The sequence below is a fragment of the Corapipo altera genome, unplaced genomic scaffold (genome assembly GCF_003945725.1).
Source record: "Corapipo altera isolate COAL_440 unplaced genomic scaffold, ASM394572v1 69, whole genome shotgun sequence".
NCBI classification, from domain to species: domain Eukaryota; kingdom Metazoa; phylum Chordata; class Aves; order Passeriformes; family Pipridae; genus Corapipo; species Corapipo altera.
Genome location: NW_020884908.1, coordinates 5,020,368 through 5,042,249, shown reverse-complemented (window position 1 = coordinate 5,042,249; position 21,882 = coordinate 5,020,368). Strand labels below are relative to the sequence as shown.

The following is a 21,882-nucleotide window of genomic DNA, read 5'->3' as shown; positions in this document are numbered from 1 at the left end:
TATGAAACCTCATTAGATAGCAATAAAAAGCACCTCTTTTTCTTCTTAAATGTGGAACTGTAAATAGTCGTACTGTAAGTCTTCCTTTACAAGAATTCAGTCTGTTTATTTTAGTTCATTAGCAATTTTCCAAAATATATGTGTTCCTGAACATGAGTGGCAGAACCTAGGAGACTTTCTGCCCTGTGTAGAGGAGCAGTGAACATTCTACTTTCTTCTGTTGGGTGCAAATGGGCCTCATCTGAAAATAAAGGCAAGATGGGTCACTGTTCCAATGTCTGGCACAGAGTAAGACTAAGAACTAACAAATAAAACTGTACACCATAGTGTCTGGACATATTTGACAGCAGTAGATGATAAGAGTGTGTTTTCTCAGTTATTTTTCAGCAAACCATTTTTCTTTGTTATATCTCGAAGAAAGCAAGCTTGGTCCAAATACTGAGATTTACTATGTTCAGTTCTTGTTAAAAATATGTGGTTATTTATTTTGAGGTTTTCCTATATTTGAGAGCCCTCAAAAATTAGTATCAAATGAGTTTGGTCTTTTTGTTGTTGGGTTTTTTGTTTGGTTGGTTTTTTGTTTTGTTTTTTTCTTTGAGAATAGCTTGTAACTTTCATATTTGTAGCACACGTAACAACAACCACTTTGGGTCAAAAAACAGGTAATCATGCCTCTGGAAAAGTGAAAACAGAAACTACTTTACATTAATTCTCTCTCCAGTTTGGACCCTGTTTTTGAATGAACACTGACTTGAAAACCATACACATCATCATTCATTTTTTTCAATACCACTTGAATACTTAGCAGCCATAAGTGATTTCTCTCTTCATCTTTACTCCTGTAATCTCATCCATTGTTTTTGCCTATTGGAATTTTTTTTTTTCCATTTTTCCATTTTTCCTTCTCTCTCTAAATAAACATTTTTTATTGTTGCACTAATATCTAATTTTCCTCTGGGAAAAGAGGTGCTGCAAATAAAGTATGCTCTGAAATTTCAGAGTATGAAAGCTTTTCAGCTCGTTCTTCCTCAGAGGTCTGTAGCCATAGGGGAATTGTGTTGTGTAGGGTAAATTTCTGGTCTCACAGCTACATCAAGCATAGCTTAGCTTGACGTTACTCTTCTTCCCTTGGCATTTACCCACAGGGGAGGGAGTACAGTATGTAATCATGATTTCCTGTTAATTTTGAAATATGAAATAATGGCAGAATTTCAGTTAATTGGGGTTTTTTTACTAACTTAAATGTCAGAGAATATTTGAATATTCCTTGTACGTGCTTTATTCTGTAGTTAACTGTTCACAGTGCAGTGTAACACACCAGAATCACCTCATCCTTAGAAGCAGTTGTCAGAAAAATATGGGCCTGCCTGGTAGAATGTATTAGCCCAATACATTGTCTCCATTTTATTATGAAGCTGCTGGGGAAGCTGTGATATACAGCAGTGTCATTACAGATCTATTGTTAGAAGGGTTCTACAGTCTTCTGTGCGCTGCCATTAATTTATAGCAGTAAACAATATGTAGCCCTCCAACTGCAGCAAAGCAGAATCTTTTAATGAGGTGGATGTTATTACCACAATAAATCAGTGCATTCGTGTAATGTATAATTCAATGTGTGTATTCCCACTGTAACTTCTCTGAGTAAGCTGATAGTGTATCATTGTCAGTGCACAGCTCCACAGTTCTTCTTTTTTTTTTTTTTTTTCCCTAAGCTTTTTTCATTTGGAGACTTTTTTTATTTGCTTGCAAATAAATGTGACATGTCTTGATAGTTGTCCTGTTGCAAGCTTCAGAAACCAACTGTAACAATAACAGCTAAAATCAATACTGTGGATTCTGGCTATATAGATCTCTGCATGATACCTTTTTTTTTTTTTTTTTGAAAAGAGAATGAAATCAATTCTAATTGGATTTAGCTTTATATTCAAGGAATGTAATTTTATAACTATTGATTTGGGCTATACTCATTTGGAGAGTAATAACAATAGAGGCAGATAAAGAGAGTACGTAAAATGTTACAGAACCATACAACACAACACTGTTTCTATTTTTAATTTATATAATTTGTCTACCAATGACCTTCTTTCTTCTTTTTTCCCCTCAAGCATAACTGAGTCTTTAGGGAAAATCAGTACAGATGTAGATTCCAAAATGGTTCTTGCAACAAAGAGACTTCTTGGAGTCAGTTTCATACTTCCCTGGAATAAATTTGCTAAATCAGATAAAAATCCTTTTATACAAGAGCAACTTCTTTTAAAGGGTTATATTTCAAATTAGTGAACTGCAAAAATTGTAATTAACCTAAGATGTTTTCTTTATCCTACTGCAATGTGAAAGCTGCTCTAAGTAAAAAAATGTAAGATTAGATCTTAGGTCATTCAAAGATCTAATCTGTCCTAGAAGAGAAAATACTTCGAAGCTTTTATGCCAAATTTCACGTGAATGGCAAAGAAGCAGTTATTTGAATAAATAATCATCTGAATAGCAGACATAGTTTTTTGCTTGAACTATGCTTGAATTAAAGACTAGATTACTGATACTTTTGTTCAAGGACTTCTCTTTTAAAGTTTTTCTTTACCTTGTAGTGTATTTTTAAGTATATGTATTCTTGAAGAAGAGGAAGAAGGAAATATTTTTTTCATGTTTATTCTTTGGTTATACTCGAATGCATCCATTGTTGATACAGATGAACGTAATTTACATTAATAATATACAGACAGCATGCTCAATATGTATATGAGATTATGTTGCATATATATTTTGCATGTATATCCAGAGATATTTTAGATCTCCTACAGCAGTTTACATGTGGAATTGCTAAATTCACTTTTGGGTTTCTCGGTGATTTGTGTGACATATCCTCATTTTTTTTTCAAATCATGTATGTAAAAGTCTGTTGAAGAAATACACAGCTTTAGATAACAAAATATTATATTTCTTACTTTTAAATAAAACCCTGGGTGTTTATCTTCTAGGTAAGCACTGAACAAAGAATAACAACATTGATGAAAGTATGATATTTTTAGTCATACATATGTTGGTTCTTTTGTCTCTATGTTTTTATATAGGAATTCTGGTCTTTCATTTGTTTGTTTCAAAGTTTAAAATTTTATGAATTAAGTGAACTGGTCTTAAGGTTATGAAGAGAAGCACAGAAACAAGAGTAGTAGTATCAAAATTCCAAGTCCACTGTTAATATTCTCCCACCCTATCAGTCACTACTTTTTTCTCCAGAAAATACCCAGAGATGTTTCTCATTGTTGCTTACTATTTGTTTGACAGTGTATTCAGCATGCACAATATCCACAGGCACACAAGTTAACGCCAGTTTGTCCACCACGTTCCACCGCTAATTGGTTTTTACTCATGGACTTGAGTCAGCAGTAAATAGAAATGAATCCTATATTAACACAGAAGAGACATTTTTCCACCCAGCAATGTGTGTGTGCACGGAATCCTCATTCCAAAATACACAGATCTCTTCAGGCGCTCACAGAAACCAGCATCTGCTTTTGCAAAACACCAAACCAAGACTCTTCCGTGCATGCCAGTGATTCTGCTCAAAAAAAGCAAGGGGAGTATGATGTGATAATAATCACATTAATTTTATTTACTCAGTGCATTTATTTTTACAAATCTTGCAGCCTATTGGAGCTTTGAACCCAAAGAGAGCAGCATTCTTTGCTGAGAGATACGAATCGTGGGAAGATGATCAGGTTCCAAAATTTCACTATGGCACACATTACTCAACAGCAAGTTTTGCACTCACATGGCTATTAAGGATTGTAAGTATATATTTTAGAAATGCTTTTCCTTTTAATGATAATGAAAGCAACAGATGTCTAGGAATGAGTAAACTAAAACTCAATGGCATAGGAGAGTATTGAAATTTTCTAGTAATTGTAATCAGTAGCGTAGAGGAAACGTATTCTAAATTTCAAGCAGAAAGTTTTAATTTTGTGGTAGAGCCTTTTCAAATCATTAAAGCTTTTTCTTCTTAAAAATTGCTTTTTAATATACATTCTTCTACTTCTTTAAGCATGGTTAACTTTCTTTCTTTGCATATTTTCTGACTGGACCAAGTACCACACATTTGTGGTTCTTAATGAATGTATTTAATTTTCACCTCCTAATGAGTGTGAGTTGGTTTCTGATGATCATGAAATCCCATGATGTAAACAATTAATTTGCAAAAATCTGCTGCAATTTGTATGGAAGTAACTTTTAAGATGCTACATATTGATAATATTGGTTAAACAATGCATTTTTCTATAAAATTGAAAGGCGATTTATCTCCTAGGAAGTAATTTCTTTGGGAAAGCATTAGCAGCACATCATTAATTAAAGCTTGTTAGAATGTACAAGCATACATAAATCCTTGAAGTAATTTATAGAGCTTAGCTAATTTCAAGCAATTATCCACTAATATGTGCTTAAGTGTTCTTTAACTAAGAGGAGGCTTTTAAATCTTCCAAACATTTTCCTAAATCATAAATTATATATTAAACAATACCAATCCTCAAGCTGTCAGTATTGAATGCTACCCTTTACATTAAGAGATCACCTTGAACAAAGTAAAATGTGGGTTTTTTTGTTACATGCTAGTTTTAAAAATATGTAATATATCAGAACTTTTTCATGTTGTTGAGAGCAATTTGTGTGACAACTGACTGTAGCTTCAACTCCAGCCTGTATTTTCTTTAGGTTTTGTTTGCTTTTCTTTATCTGAGTATATATGCATGGAGTAGCAATAAAAGCATTTATTGAATAAGTAAGCATTAGTTTGTATTTCTCATTTTTAGATAATAGAATTAACTCTTTGCTATTAATCTGCATCTGCGAGAAAAATAACATCGTTAACAACCATACCCCGCAAGAATAATAAGTCCTTTTTTTTTTTTACCCTGAAATTTCTAAAGAAATACATTGTTTTTAATTAATCTTTTTATATATATTTAGGAACCCTTCACAACACTTTTCCTAAATCTACAAGGTGGGAAGTTTGATCATGCAGACAGAACTTTTTCATCTATTTCAAGGGCGTGGCGCAATAGTCAGCGTGACACTTCTGACATCAAGGTAAAAAATTTCCTGAATGGTGCTAACATATTTTTACTGCTCCTGCCTTTATTGTAGCTGTGAATGCAGGACCACAGGTTATGAAAAGGGGAAGGAAGAAGACTGGGAGCTGTCCTACCACTTGGGAAAAGATTCAAGCGGGATGACGCGTGGTTTTACTTTTGTTAGAATATTTCAGTGTATTCTTTTGTAAAACTATAGCAAACATTTTTAGCCCTGAGACTGAAGCAAGGCAAAATTGGCCTTTGTTCTACAGATATGCTTCACTGACTTTTTTGTTCCTCAGCACAAGTTTTAAGCCTTTGTAAAGTCAGTAGAACTGGTACAGATTTTTAACTACTGAGTTTCATTAAATACCCTGTTCGTGCTCCTGCATAATGAGGTAAGAAAGAATGTTTCAGTTCATACTATTTTATGTAATTTTGGCACCAGGCATCCAACCTTATTTTTGGGCAATTTCTGCAGTGGCCTGTTTTCTTGTTTGACTGTGGCAAACAGGAGGAGGAGGCTGTGCAGAAGGGGCAAAAACTAGTTTTTTGATATGAGGGGTAAGGAGCTGAGAGGGAGATCTGGGAGCAGTCTCCAGAAAGACTGTATGCTGGGTAGAGGAACAAAGGGCTACAGTAGGTGGGAACAGAAGATAAATTAATCTGGTAATTAGTTGTTGACTGGCAAATGAAATTTCACAGTGCATTTTTGGGGTTTTATTGAGAATAGGAGGAGAAAAGGCATCAGTGGTGGACAAATCAAGTATTTAGTTTTTAAAAAGGAAGAAAAAGGGAGCCAAGAAATTATGAGGTGAGTTTAACTGCAATTCACAGAAAAATACTTACGCAAATAATCAGACTATGTTTAAGTGCCAGAAAGATAGCTGGGAGACAAGCAAATGAAACACATGTTTATCAAGGAGAGATTATGTCAAAGCAATCACAGTTTCTGATGAGAAAAGGTAACAGACCTTATGAACAGAGAAGAAGCAGATGATCTTAGTTTTTTATATTGTCTTATGAGTGAGCTGGGATTACTCTGTCTAAAGGAATCCACTGTGTTTGGAGAATGGTTACCAGCAGTTCATTATTAAAATTGAAAGATGTACTGAGTGGAATTCTTCTTGATAATAACAGGTTAGGCCTCAATTCCTATTGATATTAGATTGGAAGGTACTGGAAGTGTAGTGGAATTAGGAGCACTTCTTGCGGAAGGGAAAAATGATTTGAGAAAAGTGTTAGGTGAAGTTTATTAGGGAAAGGTGAGAATTGTAATTTTCATGCAGGTTCTCATACAGTTATAACACAAGGAACAATCTGCTGTGAAAAGGAAAAAAAAATTGTGGGTTTTAGTACATCACCAGTGCATGTGAATTAACAGTATTGTGGTATAACAAAAGGTGAGTAACCTTTCATGGAAGATACATCAGCAGGACATAATGTAGCTTTCAAAATGTATGACATAAATCTTCAGCTTTGCCCAGCTTTGATAGGGTCTTAGCTGGAATATTGTATCCATAGTTGTGGGCTAGTTGGAGAGAATCCACACTGGAACACTGATAACAATGCAAGGTCTTGAAAATAAAATACAATGAAAGATTAAGTAGCTATTCTTGTTTTTCTCTAAAGCAGAGAATGTTGAGGAGGAACTTCAGTCCTCCTATTCCATAGGGACTGCTGTAAGAAAAAAAGCAAAAATCTCTGCTGCCCTTGCTGGATAGAACAGGAATTAATGGACTGAAACATCAGGGAGATTTTGATTAGATGTCAAAGTAACCTTTCTGACAGAAAAATAAAACCAATGAATTCTTCCCTGGTAATTAGTGTAGGGAGGTTTCTTCAGAAATGGTTTGGTATCTTTTGGAAATTACACATGTGCAGGCTGGTACTGCCTTTAGAGTCATCCCTACTGTTATGGATGATATCTTGAAGTTGCTTGCAGTTTTCTGAGACTGTGAATTGATATGAATTCCATTACACTGCTGTGAAGCATCTGAATGAGTAAGATTGGCTAGAGGAGTCTGTTTGTGAGACTGGATGAGCAACCAGGAAGGGAGATAAGATTTACCTAGGACGTGTTTAAAGAATCTGAAAAGAAAATGTTTGAAAATGCGTAGAACCATCTTCATTGGAAATACCTCTGTCCCTGGTATTCCACTACAGCTGTGAAAAACAAGTCTTCTGAGACTTTGGGCTCTGTCCTGCAAGTGTTTGTGAAATACATGGCTAAAGTGTCCCATGTGCCTCTAGAAATTTTCTACGTGCAGAATTGCAACATTTTAGCTTGCTAGTGCTTGAATTTCTTTAGTTGACGCACACATCAAAGAGTGTGAATAAAGTGGAGCACATAATTTTACTCCTTTAGTTAGTGGCGAGTAGGGGACACAAAGGAAAAAAAAGGATTTATTCCTCTTCCAGCTGAAAAAAATCGTGACATTTAGAACCATTGAGCTGATGAAAAGAAATGATTTCTCCTTGCTTCTCAAGTGAAGAGAATGAATCAGTTGTTGATGCTTGCTGTCCTAAGATTATTTTTAAACTTAGTTGGATGCTTTGTATATGACAAGGAGGACTAACATGAGCTAGCTTTGGAAGCAACTCTTGTTGGCTGGTGCCCCTAAAACAGAGAAAGCTGAAGCATATGTGTGGTCACAACCGATCTGTATCAATATCCTGTGAAAGCCTTGGATCGATGATCAAAGCAGGAAACTAATGTGGCACTGTAGTATAACCTTTGGTTGAACTTTTCAAATTCTGATTTCAAGAGGTGATATGTTGCATAAAATTTAATTTTGCTGGTTTCTCCCATCCGTTTATTTGAGTAATGAAAATTAAAATGCCTTTGGAAATTTCCTAGTGTCTCACTACTATTCTGGCTTTGTTATTTTCTAATTAGCTCAGGACTGTTGCCTTTAAATGATTAACCATGTGTTTTTAAGTTAAATCTTCTGCACTGAAGAGTACTGAATATTTTTCAATTCTGTGAGAGTACCACCTAGTACTTTTAATATACTATACAGGCATGATCATTAACTCAGTTGCTTCTTAATTTATGATGTTGGTACAAATAGTCCTGGTTAGTTTGTTTAATACCACAGAAAAGCAAACATGGATAGCCTGGCAGTATATTTGCATGTACTTGGTCAGAAGGAGTTGTTCCTTCTGGTTTGGTAGCTAACCTGTTGCAATAAATTTATTTGTCATTATATTTGCAACAGCATAATTGTTACCCATGTTGCACTTAGCATGTATTTTCTCTTTTTCAAGTGTAGTACTTTGACGATTGGGTTTTTTTGTTTGTTTGTTTGTTTTTGTACCAAGTATATAGATTTCAAGATCATCTAAAATTCTCTTGCTATCCTCCAAATAGCTGTGTTGCCTTCTTAGTGTCATCTGTAATTTTACTTCTGCACCTTCTGTGCCAGGCCATTAATGAGATTATTGACTGGTATTAAGAGCAGGGTAGACTCCATTACCATGTCCTCCCAGTTTGACAGTGAACTATTGATAACTTCTCTTGGAATATGGATTTCCAGCTTGGGTACTCCCACATTATTGTAACCTAATCTCATCTCCATTTCTCTGCTTTGCTTATAGGAGTGTCATGGGAGACAGTCTCAGAGGGCTTTCTCAAAAGTGAAGCAACACCTTAACACTTTTTCTTTCACCATCCACTCCTGAAATTTTCTTTTGAAAAGAAAATTAGATTGGTTTAATGTGATTGATTTTTTGACTATTTTTAACTAAGTTACAGTCACTAGTGTAGAGTTATATACCATTCTTCATGCCTTTTCCTCTACTGCTTTATGTTTGTTTCTTTTTCATGTGCTTATGGCTTGGGGTTCATTTTGGTTAATTTAGTTAGTTTTGTTCAAAAGGAGATACTAGAAGACCATAATTGTATAGAAGACATTAGTAAGCTCCAGTTACACTGTTCCAGATTTTTCCATCATAAAATGGGTATTAATTTATGAAAATCAGTTGTGTGATATGACACACATCAGTGACAGCTATTGTAAAGTTGTTGTGATGGTACTGAATATCTGAATTCGTATCTCATACAGGTGTGTTTGGCAAGTTATGATCCTCATCAGCTTAATTTTAGGTACAGAAATGCTGTTTTGGCAAGTTAACTATGTTGTAAAACTCATTAGAATCATATCATTTTAGACAACTTTTCTTTAATAATAAGACTTTTCTTTAAGTCAAGCTTCTTGTTTAAAGTCTCTTTGAATTTTAATGGTATTAAGCAATGTCTGCTATAATGTTTAGATTGTCTTGGGCTCCTGCTGCCTGTCAGTCCTGTTCGATCTGAATAGGACAAGCAATGGGCTCCAGTTGCAGGAAAAGCAGTCTAGATGTTAGGAATACCTGGTGGTGGGAACAGATGAACACAAGGGATTCCAGGGATCCCCATCATTGAAAGTTTTAAAAGAACGAGGCAAAGAAACATCTGCCTTGAATTCATCTGTCAAGAATACCTGTTTATAATTGTCTGTGAATGGAAAGGTGGACAAAGTCACCTTTCAAGATTTCATCTAGACCTTTTTATGATTCAATCATAAATCCTCTTCACCCCCAGTTAATTTAAAAAAGAAAGGAATGTAGTTCTATATACAACTTTTTTTCTCTTTCTCTGTAAAATTAACCTCAACTACATATTACTTACTGTAAATATATGGTAAGTAAATACCATTGCATACTTTTGCATATATTCTCCGTGAAAGGTAAAAGAATTTTGTGTGTGTGTATATATATATATATAAAAATAACAGAATTTAAAGTGCCTTAAGGATGCATTTTTAATGCAATTAAGTATAGAGTTAATAAAATCTATTTATTGATCAATTATGAATCAACTGTTAATTGTGGTTATCATATATTGCATTATTCTACTAAATAAATATCTGGACTTTTTTCTTTGCTTGATTGTAAATTACAGAGGATTTCAATATTTTTCTTAAATTAGGAAATACTTGAAATGTAGTTGCTTTGAACTTAACTAGAGTGGTTAAACATTGAAAAAATTAACTTCTTCATTAATTAAATGTAGAATTTTAATGGAAACCTGCTGAAGTATTTTTCTTGCAAGTTAGCAGAATTGCAGGCAATGTCTTGAGACAATTTCTTAGTTGACAATTTCTTGGTGAGAAATAACACACATATAGCAGATGGAAGGAAACTCATGGGTACTTAGAAATTATACTTTCCCACAGTCATGAAAATTATTTCATTGACGTGTGATGAAAAAATGAAATTTGAGTTAATTTAATAAATTCGTATATATTTTTGAATGCCATCTAAGTCCCCTAAAAGAGGAAATAAAGTGTGGCAATATGAATAAAAACTCAGACTTCTAATATGCGTTTTTATTATACATAGGCTTAATATTGCTTAATGTGATTGTGAAATAATTTTGTTTGAAAATTTGGTATCTTATAAATGTTTTAATATGATTAGAGATGTGTGATTTTTTTCTAGACACCTATGCGGTTCATGTAACTGCTTCAAAATGCATAATTGATTTTCTAAACAAAAGAATGACATTTCATTGCATTAAAGAAACAAAATATCTTGTATAGATTTTTTTTTATACCTGGTGGCATAAGTGGAAATGAATTACCAATGTTAAACTGACATTCTGTTGATGTTATGTGTTTGCAGAAAAATCTTTTAGTGACATTTCCTTAGGAATCATTGTTTCCATGTGTTACAGGGCAACTTTTGTTAGAGAAAAATTGTACTGTAATTACTTGCAGAATTTTATAAACATTTTAATAAGAATCTTGATATGGCAAATTTTTCAATATTTAAAAAAAAAGATATACCACTTATAAATGCTGTGTGTTAGATTGATGTTGATGTTTACTGTGAGCTCCTTGACCAGTTGTAATACAAAACACGGCAGAAGGACTGAAGTATTGCTTATCATAAGCATGTCTGTCTCTGCCTTGTAGAACTGGTGAATTCCAACAGAGAAATTTTAGAAAGTAATTTTCAAACGCAATTGTACTAAAGCAAGAGCTTCAACAAATCACAAAGATATTTTGGTTTTCTGCAGCATCATATAAGTAAAAGAAATGTGGGGCAATTTTACCATTTTGGTACATATGTAGAAAAAGTATGAAGGCAACTAAAATTTTTAGTTGAAAGGGAAGACCTCCAGTGGGAACAAATCTAAAATGACTAGAATCCTTTAGCTTGTGAAAAGAGACCACTGAGGAAGAATGTGATAATATTGGTCTGTAGTATCCAGAAGGACATATAAAAGAGCAAATAAGGAACTAACATTTACTGTGTTTCACAGTATGGGTGCTAGAACCATCCACTGAAACTGTTTGGAGGCAGTTTTAGAATAGCCAAAGGAAAACCTGTGTAGACAAAACTACATTGTGGAACCCATGATTAATGAGTTAAAAATCGGAGGCACAGATTAGTTCAAAACCATTTAACTGTGAGAAGCTGACAGAATATCCATGGAAAGACTTTATCTGCCCTGTGTTAGTCCAGTCCTTGTCACTGTTCTGGGGGAGATATTAAATGATCCTTCAGTCTGGCCCCTCATGTCTGGTTCTGCATTTTCATGTGATGTTTGTGTGAAAGCACTCGTAACTCCTTCCTCCACCCACTAAAAACAAGGAAAAAGTGTGTTCACTATTTTTTTTAACGTTTTGGTGTGTCCAAAAAGTTCTATCATTAGTGGAGTTACACACGAGTCAGCATGTTCTGTTTTAGTGTCAGTCTGTGCATGTGATTTGAAGATTTTAAGAAAAAAGAAGACCCCACAAACAGAACTGAGAAGGACTGTTAAGGACTTCAGTTACCAAATACATGAAAAATATTTGTAAGCTTGACAAAAATTAGAATTTTTTAACAGGTTTATTTGCTGGTTTTAGGAAAAACTGTTTTCCTTTAACTAATGGTTTCATTTTCACTGGTATAAAGCCATAGAAAATAGGCACTAAATACTACTCATTTCCAATGGCCTGATGTATAAGTTTGCAGTCTATTTTTCCCAGCGATAAATGCTAGCACATGGTCAAGAGAAGGAAATCACATAATAAAGAAGTTCCTTTTGTATACATGTGTCATTATGGTGACAGTGAAAAACTTTCTGAAAGCTCATTTCTGGAGTAATGAAAAGTTTTATGAGAAGTTTCTAATAGTCAAACTAGTAGAAGTTACTGATAATTTTGAAGTTTCCAGACAGCATATTGTTTCTGTGTAATCTAATGAAAACAATGTGTTCTAGAAAGCCAAATGTTTTCTGATCTTGAAAGAAACTAATGAATAGCTGTACAGATACATAGATTTAAAGAAGAAATAAAAGCATCAGTAACATATGTAATGAGCTTATGTTTTAAGTATTCAGAATCATGGTATGGTTTCATATTTGTGGTGCATGCTGCCATCAAATTAAGAGTCTTGTGTCTCTGCTTTTTCTTTGTTGGTTTCTGTCTGTGATAATACAAACTATAACAACTTCAGTGTTGCTTTCTTTTTTACAAATGTTTATCCTTGCTACGTTCTTGTTCTTTCACTTGTACAATTAAATAGTTTCAAATCTCCTTTTTTATCAAGTACTTGACAAGCATTTGGTACAGAAGCATGTTTTTACCCTGCCTAGTTAATTTAAGGTGACTGTAAACAAAAAGATGTACAATTCAAAGCCAAGGGGTGTTTCACACAAGGATGGAGGTGATAATAGCTTAATTCCTGCTTGATCTTTCCTGTCTTTGCCCTGGCAACTTCGGATTGACCTTGTCCGCAATCTGATGACCTCCCTATTGCACTCGGCCATTTGGAAAGCTGCTCATGCCATAGCTGGCCCTGAGGGGCTATCTGGGTGACCACTGATCCACTGACCCATGTCAAGACTGGGTTTCGGGTCTGATCTACTGAGCTTCTGGCATAGCTACATCCTACACCCGTTGTAGACAAAGCCAGTGGGGTAGTCTGATGTTTTTTTCTGCTCCTAAAGTGTCATGCAGTTTGGACTTGCTGTATGGAAAACCAATTTTACACCACCCATTTGCTATGAAATACACTTCCTGAAGCAATTACATGTATTGATCCTTTCTTTACAAAGGGAGTAAATTCTTTAATTTAGTGGCTCAATTTTTCTAAATCCATCAAATTGCCAGCTTTATTGGGTGTATTGAAGTCTCAACATCAAGTTCCACCAAAAAACCCCCTACCTTTAAAAGGTATTTAGGGAAGAAATATATATGTTATATCTTAATCAGCTTTTTCTATGAAGAGTTATGCCAAGACTTTGCAGACATTTTTGAAAAAGTGTGTAAATAAGGTTCTAATCACATTAGCTTAGGTATGTTTATGTGTTACTGAGTGTGTATTTTATAAAATGCATGACAGCTTAGGAAGTTGCATGTCTATTTGCAAAACAAGGAAATAATCCATTTATCCAGGAGAAAATCCTTGTGGGTTTGAGCTTAATTTTTCTTCTTAGCATGTTGTGTTCCATTCTGCGCTAGGATGTATCATTTTTCTGCTTAATAAAATTTTTGTTTAGCCATTACTATTACTTTGTTTTTCTGAGAAGATTTGGAAAGTACAATTCCTGTGCTGTATGTGCTTACATTTTTTTCCTCAACCATGCTTGGCATAGCTGTGCCTGCAGAGGTGCCAGAGCGGGCCAGCCAGGGAGGTGTCAATGCTGTGTTCCAGTACAGGCCTGCAGAGCACACTTGTTTAGAGCAGTGATGATCCTGACAAGGCATTTAGTGCAGACCTCATAACCATGTGAAATTCCATCCTTCTCTCCTCGTGTGTGTGAAATTACGCGTGATTCTTCCCTGTAATTTATGGACTGGGCACATAATTGAGTTAATGACCTTTCTGTGAATGAAAAATATAGACCTGATTCACCTCTGGGCTTGTTTTTTTTTATGGAACATTTACAAAAAAAATTGTTTCTGGGCATTGAACAATCTTAGATAATAGCCTAAACATTAAGTTCTTAGACCCTTTATGTTAGAGAGAATAAGAATATAACTGGGTTTTACACCTTTGTAATTAATATCTATGGTGCTAGTTTCACCCCAACTGTAGACTGCTGTTTGTACATTAGCACTTTAAAATCTGGATTGTATTAAAATGTGAAAGAAGCAGTTTTCTACAACTTCTTAACATCATTGGTTGTCTGTAACTTTCCACTAAATATTGCTTGTTCCATGTGATGTTCATAAGTTTCTCTGTGTATAATATGCAGTCAAAACCAGTATTCTGACATTTTTGTCCTATAGCCTGTTGTGTCTTAGTTCTTTGTCATGCTAAAAGCATGCTAAGGATTTATCATATCTACAGGTTTAAATTTTAAAAAGTACAAAAGCAGGGATTTCTCCCTTCTAGGGCAGGAGGGGGATGTCTGTGGGAGAATTTTGTGTGTTCTCTTTACCTAATGCCATTCCAGTAATTATTTTTTTAACATGACACAGTGCATCCTCTTGACAGAATTTATAACATGGCATTGTTTTTCATTTATCTCCAGGAATTGATTCCTGAATTTTATTACCTGCCAGAGATATTTGTCAACAGCAACAATTACAACCTGGGAGTGATGGATGATGGAACAGTTGTGTCTGATGTTGAACTTCCACCATGGGCCAAAACCCCAGAAGAATTTGTTCGCATAAACAGACTGGTAAGATGGTTGTCTTCTATAGTCAAGTAACTTTTGTTTTGCAAGATTCTTCTAAAATAATTTGGGTCTTTGCTTGCAATACATATATTTATAATTTATATAGGACCAGGTCTGAAATTATCCGAAGAAACAGATTTACAAGTTTAAGAAGAAAAAAAGCACTAAGTGTTGCTCATTCTTTAGAATTGCTCAAAAAAGTTTGAGTGTGCAGATCTTACTCTATTTGTGTGTCAGCTCTTGTGGTTCTAAAGAGCTAATAAAATCATCACTTTACAGAAGACTTGAAAAAGCTTGTTTAATCATAAAAATATTTATCACTCCAATTACTTGAATGTAATTTTAGGGTTTCTTAATTTTAGTGTCCATTTAACTCCAAAGATCTGTGAACACCTCAGGAAAGAAGATTGTATTTTAAGTCTTCTGTCACCTCTTCCATTTCTTCCATTAAATTGATATTTTTCAGAGCCTTTTTTTTCAAGAAAATAAAACCAAATTCTCCTTTGCCTGCTTCATTCTCCAAACCTCTATAACTATTCTTTTCCCTGCTTTGGAAAAATCCGATTGTTATCACTGCCTGCCTTCAATGTGCCCTCTGGGCAGTGTAATGAATTACAGCATAACTGTTGCGCTGTCCTTGTTGGTTTTTGAGAACGTTCTCAAAAGCTGTGTTAGGCCCTTCTCAAAATGAAAGAATTCTGCATGGATGGCATTCTAAAATAAATAAGAGAAGCTTTTCTTAACGAATCTTGAAAAATTAGGCTGTAGTTTTCATGTGGTAGTCGGCTAACTGGAAATACTGAATTATGACATGGAAGTTTTCAAAAGCCTTCCAGATACCAGGCTTATCAGGATAACATCCTGACACTCCTATGGTTGAAAATGGGAATTGAAAACGTTCTTATGTTGGTGGAACATCAGAACTCATATCCATAACTTTGCAGAACCTTCACATCAGAAGAAATCTGTGATTTAGAAGTTATCAGAATGCTTTACACTGCACTTTTACTGGTGACATGACCCCATGGTTTTCAGAAATGCTGTGTGGCCTAGGTTTCTGCAGGCGGTTGTAGGTGCACCATAATAATCACCAAGTATGTGGTGTGAATTAGTTTCTATATGAATTCCTTCATGTAGAAAGAAGCATGTGCAAATTTTATTTAAATCAGCTATGAAATACACTAACATTTAGTAGGACTACTTGGCAAACTATAGTGAAACACAGCTTTTGATCTTCCAGTTGCGGTGCTAGGTAATAGGTAAGGGGAGTAGCCTGACACCTCTTTGAGTTTGGCCTGCGCTGGGGATTCGGGATAACCTGAGAAATGACAAGTTGTGTTCTTAAGCAGACTTGTCAAAGACAGATGGTGGCCTTGATCTCTCACAGTTGTGGTATTTTAGCTTTTACATAAAATATAGTTTTTATTCTATTAATTACAGATTTGGCTTTCCACACTGTGAAGTTATTCTCCATGTCCCACTTCTTCCTTTTCTAAAGTTTTAGCTCTTAATTTTCTTTTCCTCATTTCTAGCCTTGGGCCAAGTTTTTCTCACCCTCACTTCTCTATATGCTGGGATCTACCATTCCCTCATTCTTCCTCCATTTCCCAAGTCTCTGCCTCCTTTCTTGAAGCTTTCTTTGATATCCCTCACTTTTGCTGTATTCTCAGGGTGTACTTTTACAGGAGCATGCAGCTTTCAAGTATTAATTGGACAGAACAGATTTTTTTTTTAAAGGCTTAAGCTAATTACAAAAGTAAGAAATAATTTATCAAGTGAAGGTATATTAGAGCGTGCCAGACATCATCCCTTTTGGTAACACAGTAGGTCCCCGATACTGTTTCTATAATTCAGATACCAAGTTCTGGTCAGTCTGGTAGCATTAAATTTAAACCTCTCTGCCAGTGAATTACTTTAACTGCTTCTGTGAGATGTAGTTAAACTTATCGTGGTGGTAGTGGTGCTGTTAGTGCTGGTGTGGATGATGCTCTCTGTAATCTGCCATTATTGCAGCGGAATAAAACTGAGAAAATTACATGCAAATATTAAATTGCTTTTTCTTGTTAATACTTAGTGGATTGGTTACCATCAGCATCAAATCAGCATTGTTTGATTTTAAGTAGAATAGGTGTGTTTAGGAAGAATTCTTAAAGCTCAGATCCTCACTACTACTATCAAAAAAGCTTGCTACAGTGTGGCATGGGCTGATTCATTCAGCTAATATTTCCTCACTGCTTCCTGGTTCAGACAAAATAGCAATTACAGTATTTTAAGTGCTCGTTTTGCAAGCTATCACGCACAGATATTTTTTCCCTTTGCATTTCAGTTTACCTCTTTAAGTCACAGATCTTAGACAACGATTGGAGCTCATGAAATGCATACTACTTTGATCTGTGACCTTTTTGTGGTGCTAATCGGGTTCCTGATATCATTATACCTTGCTCATTAATCATATTTCCTGCAGCCCGTCAGCCAGCCAGACAGCCCAAGCCCCTGTTTGCAGCCTTGTGTTGGCAGGTTTCTGCTTTTCCAGATTATTACAGTGTGATACTTTGGCTTCTCATAACCAGACCCACATCAAGCTGTGTGCTACAATTAAAGTCAGATGGTCCTCAGGTTGAACAGGGATATAGTGCTGCAGCTGTCTGTCTTTCTGGAACGGAGCAGCACGGGGAACAGATGATATGTAGGACAGTGCATAATAACAGCTTGTACAGTACTGGGTCAATAGCAGGGGTTCAGAACATTAATTGACAGGCTGATAGCTGATTTAAAAGTGATTTCCAACCTATTTTTAATTCTATAAAGTATGTATTTTAATTGAAATAGGTCGTTGCATGTCCTCTGTGTTTGCTCTGAGAGAAAAAGCAGAATGGTGTGTAATTAAAACTGGATTTTGATTGATGGAATGTCATGATGAGCTAAATGATACCATCAGGATGTCATTCTGAGCAATACAAAGAACTCCAAAATGCAGCTATTGCTTTTGTATATAGTTGGTGCTTTGTATTAGACTGTGATAGTACCATGTTTTATAATAGCACAAATCAATGGGGGGGTTGGATATTCTTCTCTGAGACAGTCAATAGTTTGATGGAAAAGTGACTGTGTTTTTAACATTCTGAAAACTTACATACCTCTAAGCTCTGTGTTTAGTGTCATAGGATAACTGCTAAGACATCTGAAAGCGGTTTTCCATTTACACAGGTGCAGTTGACAATAATTGTACTATTGTATAAATCCATCATTTTATAAATGTGTGTGTAATAAGAATTATAGTATCAGCTTAATAACAGTCAAAAAATTCACAGACTCTTAAACAAAATAAAACTATAATTCCTCCCCCCAAACAAAACAGAAAAATCTCAAATGCAACATATTGTTGCATCCTTACTTTATTAATTCCAAGTTGTGATATCTTTAGGCCATTAGTATGTGAGCAAAGGGGATTTGTTTCTCCCATGCTTACCAGAGTCCTGTAGATAAAAGGAATGGGAAGTAAATTGGGAAGGGGAGAATATAAAAAGATAGATGTGCAGATGTGGTTTGGATACAGAAGTCTTAAACAAAAACTGTGGCAATAGTTGTCGCACATGGAAATAGATCTACCTTTTAAAACATAGATTTTTCTGGCGTCTTTTCTTGGCTTCACAGTCTTAGTTATGTAAGGTGCTCTCCTTTAGAATAATTTTCTGTTTTAGAAATTTAATTTCATGTGTTGGAGCTAGGGATAATTACCCCATTAAAGCTGATAGAAATTTTAAATGCTCTTCATATCATGCATGACAAAAAGACCAGGTGCAACCCAAGGAAAAGTCCCATGCTTCCCACTGGTAGTTAGGAATAGCAAAAAATCCCAATAAGACAGTTCTATTCTAAATGGTAAAGTGATCTATTTTGTCTTGTCATTGAAGCTTGGATGTCTGAATTGGTAAGAATTAATTTAAAGCTATTAATCAACAGATAATAACTAAATTTCACACAGATTTGATGAGCCTCAGCTTTTTGAGAATTAGATTGCTTCGATGATAATAAAGTTGTTGAGGTCTGTCAAGACAGCTTTCTACAATATATCTCAATTTAGGTATTTTAGTGCTTTATTGCAGAGTTAGTCCTTTCGTTATTAGGGGTTTATCCATTTCATTCAGTGCTGGGGAAAATGCAAGACAAATTAGAAGAGTGATGAGATTACTGTGCTGGATTGAAAGTTTTGAAATCCAATTTTCAAGTAATTGAAAATGTAGTGATTGGAAGCTAGGATGCTTTCTGAAACAAATGAAATGCTTAAATACATAAAGGTACTATACACAAAGTAATTGTGGCATGATAAGTAAAATGGAGAGGGAGGGTAGGACAGTCATTTACAAATTTTAATGGAGCATAATGAATCAGTATTAAGGATCACCAGTTGGTAAGAAAGATCTATAATGAGAATTAGAGGATCATTATCAGCTGATATGGTGCATTACTTTTTAGTGGAGGGAACTCCACCTTGCACCAGACAACACTGAAGAAGCAACATTCCCTGCCAACTATCACACCAACAACACTCAGAACTGCAGCTTTTGTGAGTCGAAACAAAAGTTGGTTTCAACAACATTGTGCTACTTTCAATCTATTAAAACTATTGCTATTAGTCAAATAGAGGTATTGAAACAGCAGCTAAAGCAGTGACTGTTAATTAGAATGTACTGGATTTTTTGTATTATCTTGGAAAAATCTCTCTATGATATTTTTCCTGGTTCCACAGCTGTGTATTTGCAAATGAGTTACAGCAAGTGCTGTAGAAATAATGTGGATATGAACTCTGTGAATTAAGGCTCACAACTGCAGATTACTAGTAATAGATTGCTAGAATTTTAGTTGTGTATTGCTGGTAATAGCTGACTTGTTAAATATGTTAAAAATGTTAAGAGAGCAGGAAAAATGGTAAAATGAAAACTGGGTTGTGCAACATCAGAGTTGTTATCTGTGCAGCACCTACTTTGAAATTCTGGTCTAAGTAGGATTGGGCATGTAGTCTTAAAAAGCTGGAATGAAGATTGATCTGTGTACCCTGCATGATTAAAATGCTTCTGGTGATGCAAATTGACGTGAAATGTGTACAGAATATGACTGTAGAATAGGGGAAAAGGAAAGTCATAGCTCTGTGAACTCAACTTAGGGTCTTTTAGATGGTTCTGTTGGCATGTTGGATATCTGTTTATGTAGAGGAGAAGTGATGGATCATGATGAAAAAGAAGAGTTTTGATACCAGTTCTTTCAGGCTCTTTACTTCAGTAAATAGAACTGTTACTTCCATTTGTGTTTCTGATATTTGGTGATTACTTGTGGCTTTTCTTTGGAAATTATAATTATGTACTAAACAAGATGTATCCTGTATTCTCTGAATGGAGGATATCTATTAACTCTACAAGCATATTAATTTTTAGCAAAAATCACATTTATTGTAGCAAAAGCAGATTTAAAAGTAATCCAGAACTTTGCTTTTTCTGGCAAATACTTTTATTTCTACGGTACATGGGTGCATAAGGCATTTAAAATAGCTCTATGTTTAAACATAACTATTGCCAGTGAATCTTAAAACACCACACTTCACTCATTTTATGTTATCTTCAAACTCTGCATTCATTTTATGTTGCTTTCAAGCTGGGACTATGGAAAGAGGTTTGTGCAGGAAGTAAGGTTCCCTGTATCAGGCAAAATAAACATTTCCATTTATAGAAGTATTGGAAATGTAACAGTCTAATCTAGAAAGTTGTCAGGAATATTATTCTTCAGCAAAGTTGGGTGTGAGAGGTCCAGTCTGCTGGCGTATTGGATTTCAGGTATATAAAAGTTTGGTATTTTTTAACACATCTTTTTTTTTCCTCATCTGAGGAACCAAGGCAGTCCTGGGAAGCACAGGGGCTGCACTAGGTATGTACTTAAGAGGCAGAGAAGCACAGAAGGTCTCTTAGAAGAAACGTAGGATGGTGTGTGAATGTAGGATGGTGTGTGAATGTAAGCAGCAGGATTCCTCCTTTCCTCAGGAAGTGCTTCCATGACTACAGTGTGCAGTTCTAGGCACTGTCTGGTTTTCCCTTCCAATTTTTCTATGTAGAACACTAACATTGGCTTAAACCTGTTTGTTTTTCAATCGAGCCAAGTGGTGCATTGGTGTATCTGTGTTACTCAGGGTCAATTCCTACCAATTCAGCCACACGTGTAACAATTTCATCATCTGTGTTTGTCACTGCAGGATGTTTTGCACTTTTGGAATTACTTGCTTGAAGTTAGAACCTTTGTTGTGTTTCATTCAGAAATACTTGTGTGCAGGGCACATTAGAATCAAAAAGTGCTGGGTAATTGTAAGCAGTCTTTTAGTTATATCATATACAGATCTGATTATTAACATAGAAAGAGAGGGAAATCAGACTTTTGTTACCCATTCTGAAGCACCTTATTCAGATCTCATATGCAGCTAAGTCTAGAATAACATTAATAATGCCAGCATGACCACACATAGGTGAAATCAGTGCAGGTGAAAACCTAATCTGTGGGTATTCTAGAGGGAAAATAATAGGAGCGTTCAATATAAGACATTTTTGAAAAGTAGAGAGGAAATATTTCTAAAGGAATGTAATATATGGCCTTTTAGAAAAGATTCTGAAAATCTGGGAATAAAAAAAAAGTAGACTAATTTTTCTGTGTGTACAGTTGACTCTGTGTGTATAAGAATAACTTATTTTTATTGAAGTGCCATCTAAGAAATATGGCCAGAAATTCATGCTTATTTAAATCCAGTTCTGTTGGTATATTTGCTTTATTAATTTTCATGTATGAATTTTTATTGATTTTATTTGTAAAGGAGACTACTATACAGAGAAAGTCAAATATATTCAAGAATATGAGGCAAGTAATGAAAAGTGAACTCCAACCATGCTTTTGAATAGAATGTAAGGATGCTGAAAGCATTCAGTTTGGGTTTCATAATACATCAAAATATGCTAATACTGGAAGATGGGGTTTGCGTAATATATATGATGGAATACGTTGGAGAGGTGCATCTGTAGGACAAAGTTAATATACAGTAAAATATATGTGATGATGTGAAGAAACTTTTTTCACCTTTTTAATGAAAACAGTAACCTAGGTAGTATATCATCATTTGCC

General features: G+C 35.0%; 1 protein-coding gene across 3 annotated transcripts in view; it reads left to right on the top strand.

Moving 5' to 3' along the window:
- Window positions 1-21,882, top strand: part of LRBA (LPS responsive beige-like anchor protein) — a 400,324-nt gene that overhangs the window by 287,852 nt on the left and 90,590 nt on the right. For all 3 annotated transcript variants that reach the window (XM_027652781.1, XM_027652782.1, XM_027652783.1), the window contains 3 exons: window positions 3,645-3,785; window positions 4,960-5,079; window positions 14,578-14,730. In XM_027652781.1, the coding sequence (XP_027508582.1) occupies window positions 3,645-3,785; window positions 4,960-5,079; window positions 14,578-14,730 (414 nt within the window). The remainder of the gene's footprint in view (window positions 1-3,644; window positions 3,786-4,959; window positions 5,080-14,577; window positions 14,731-21,882) is intronic.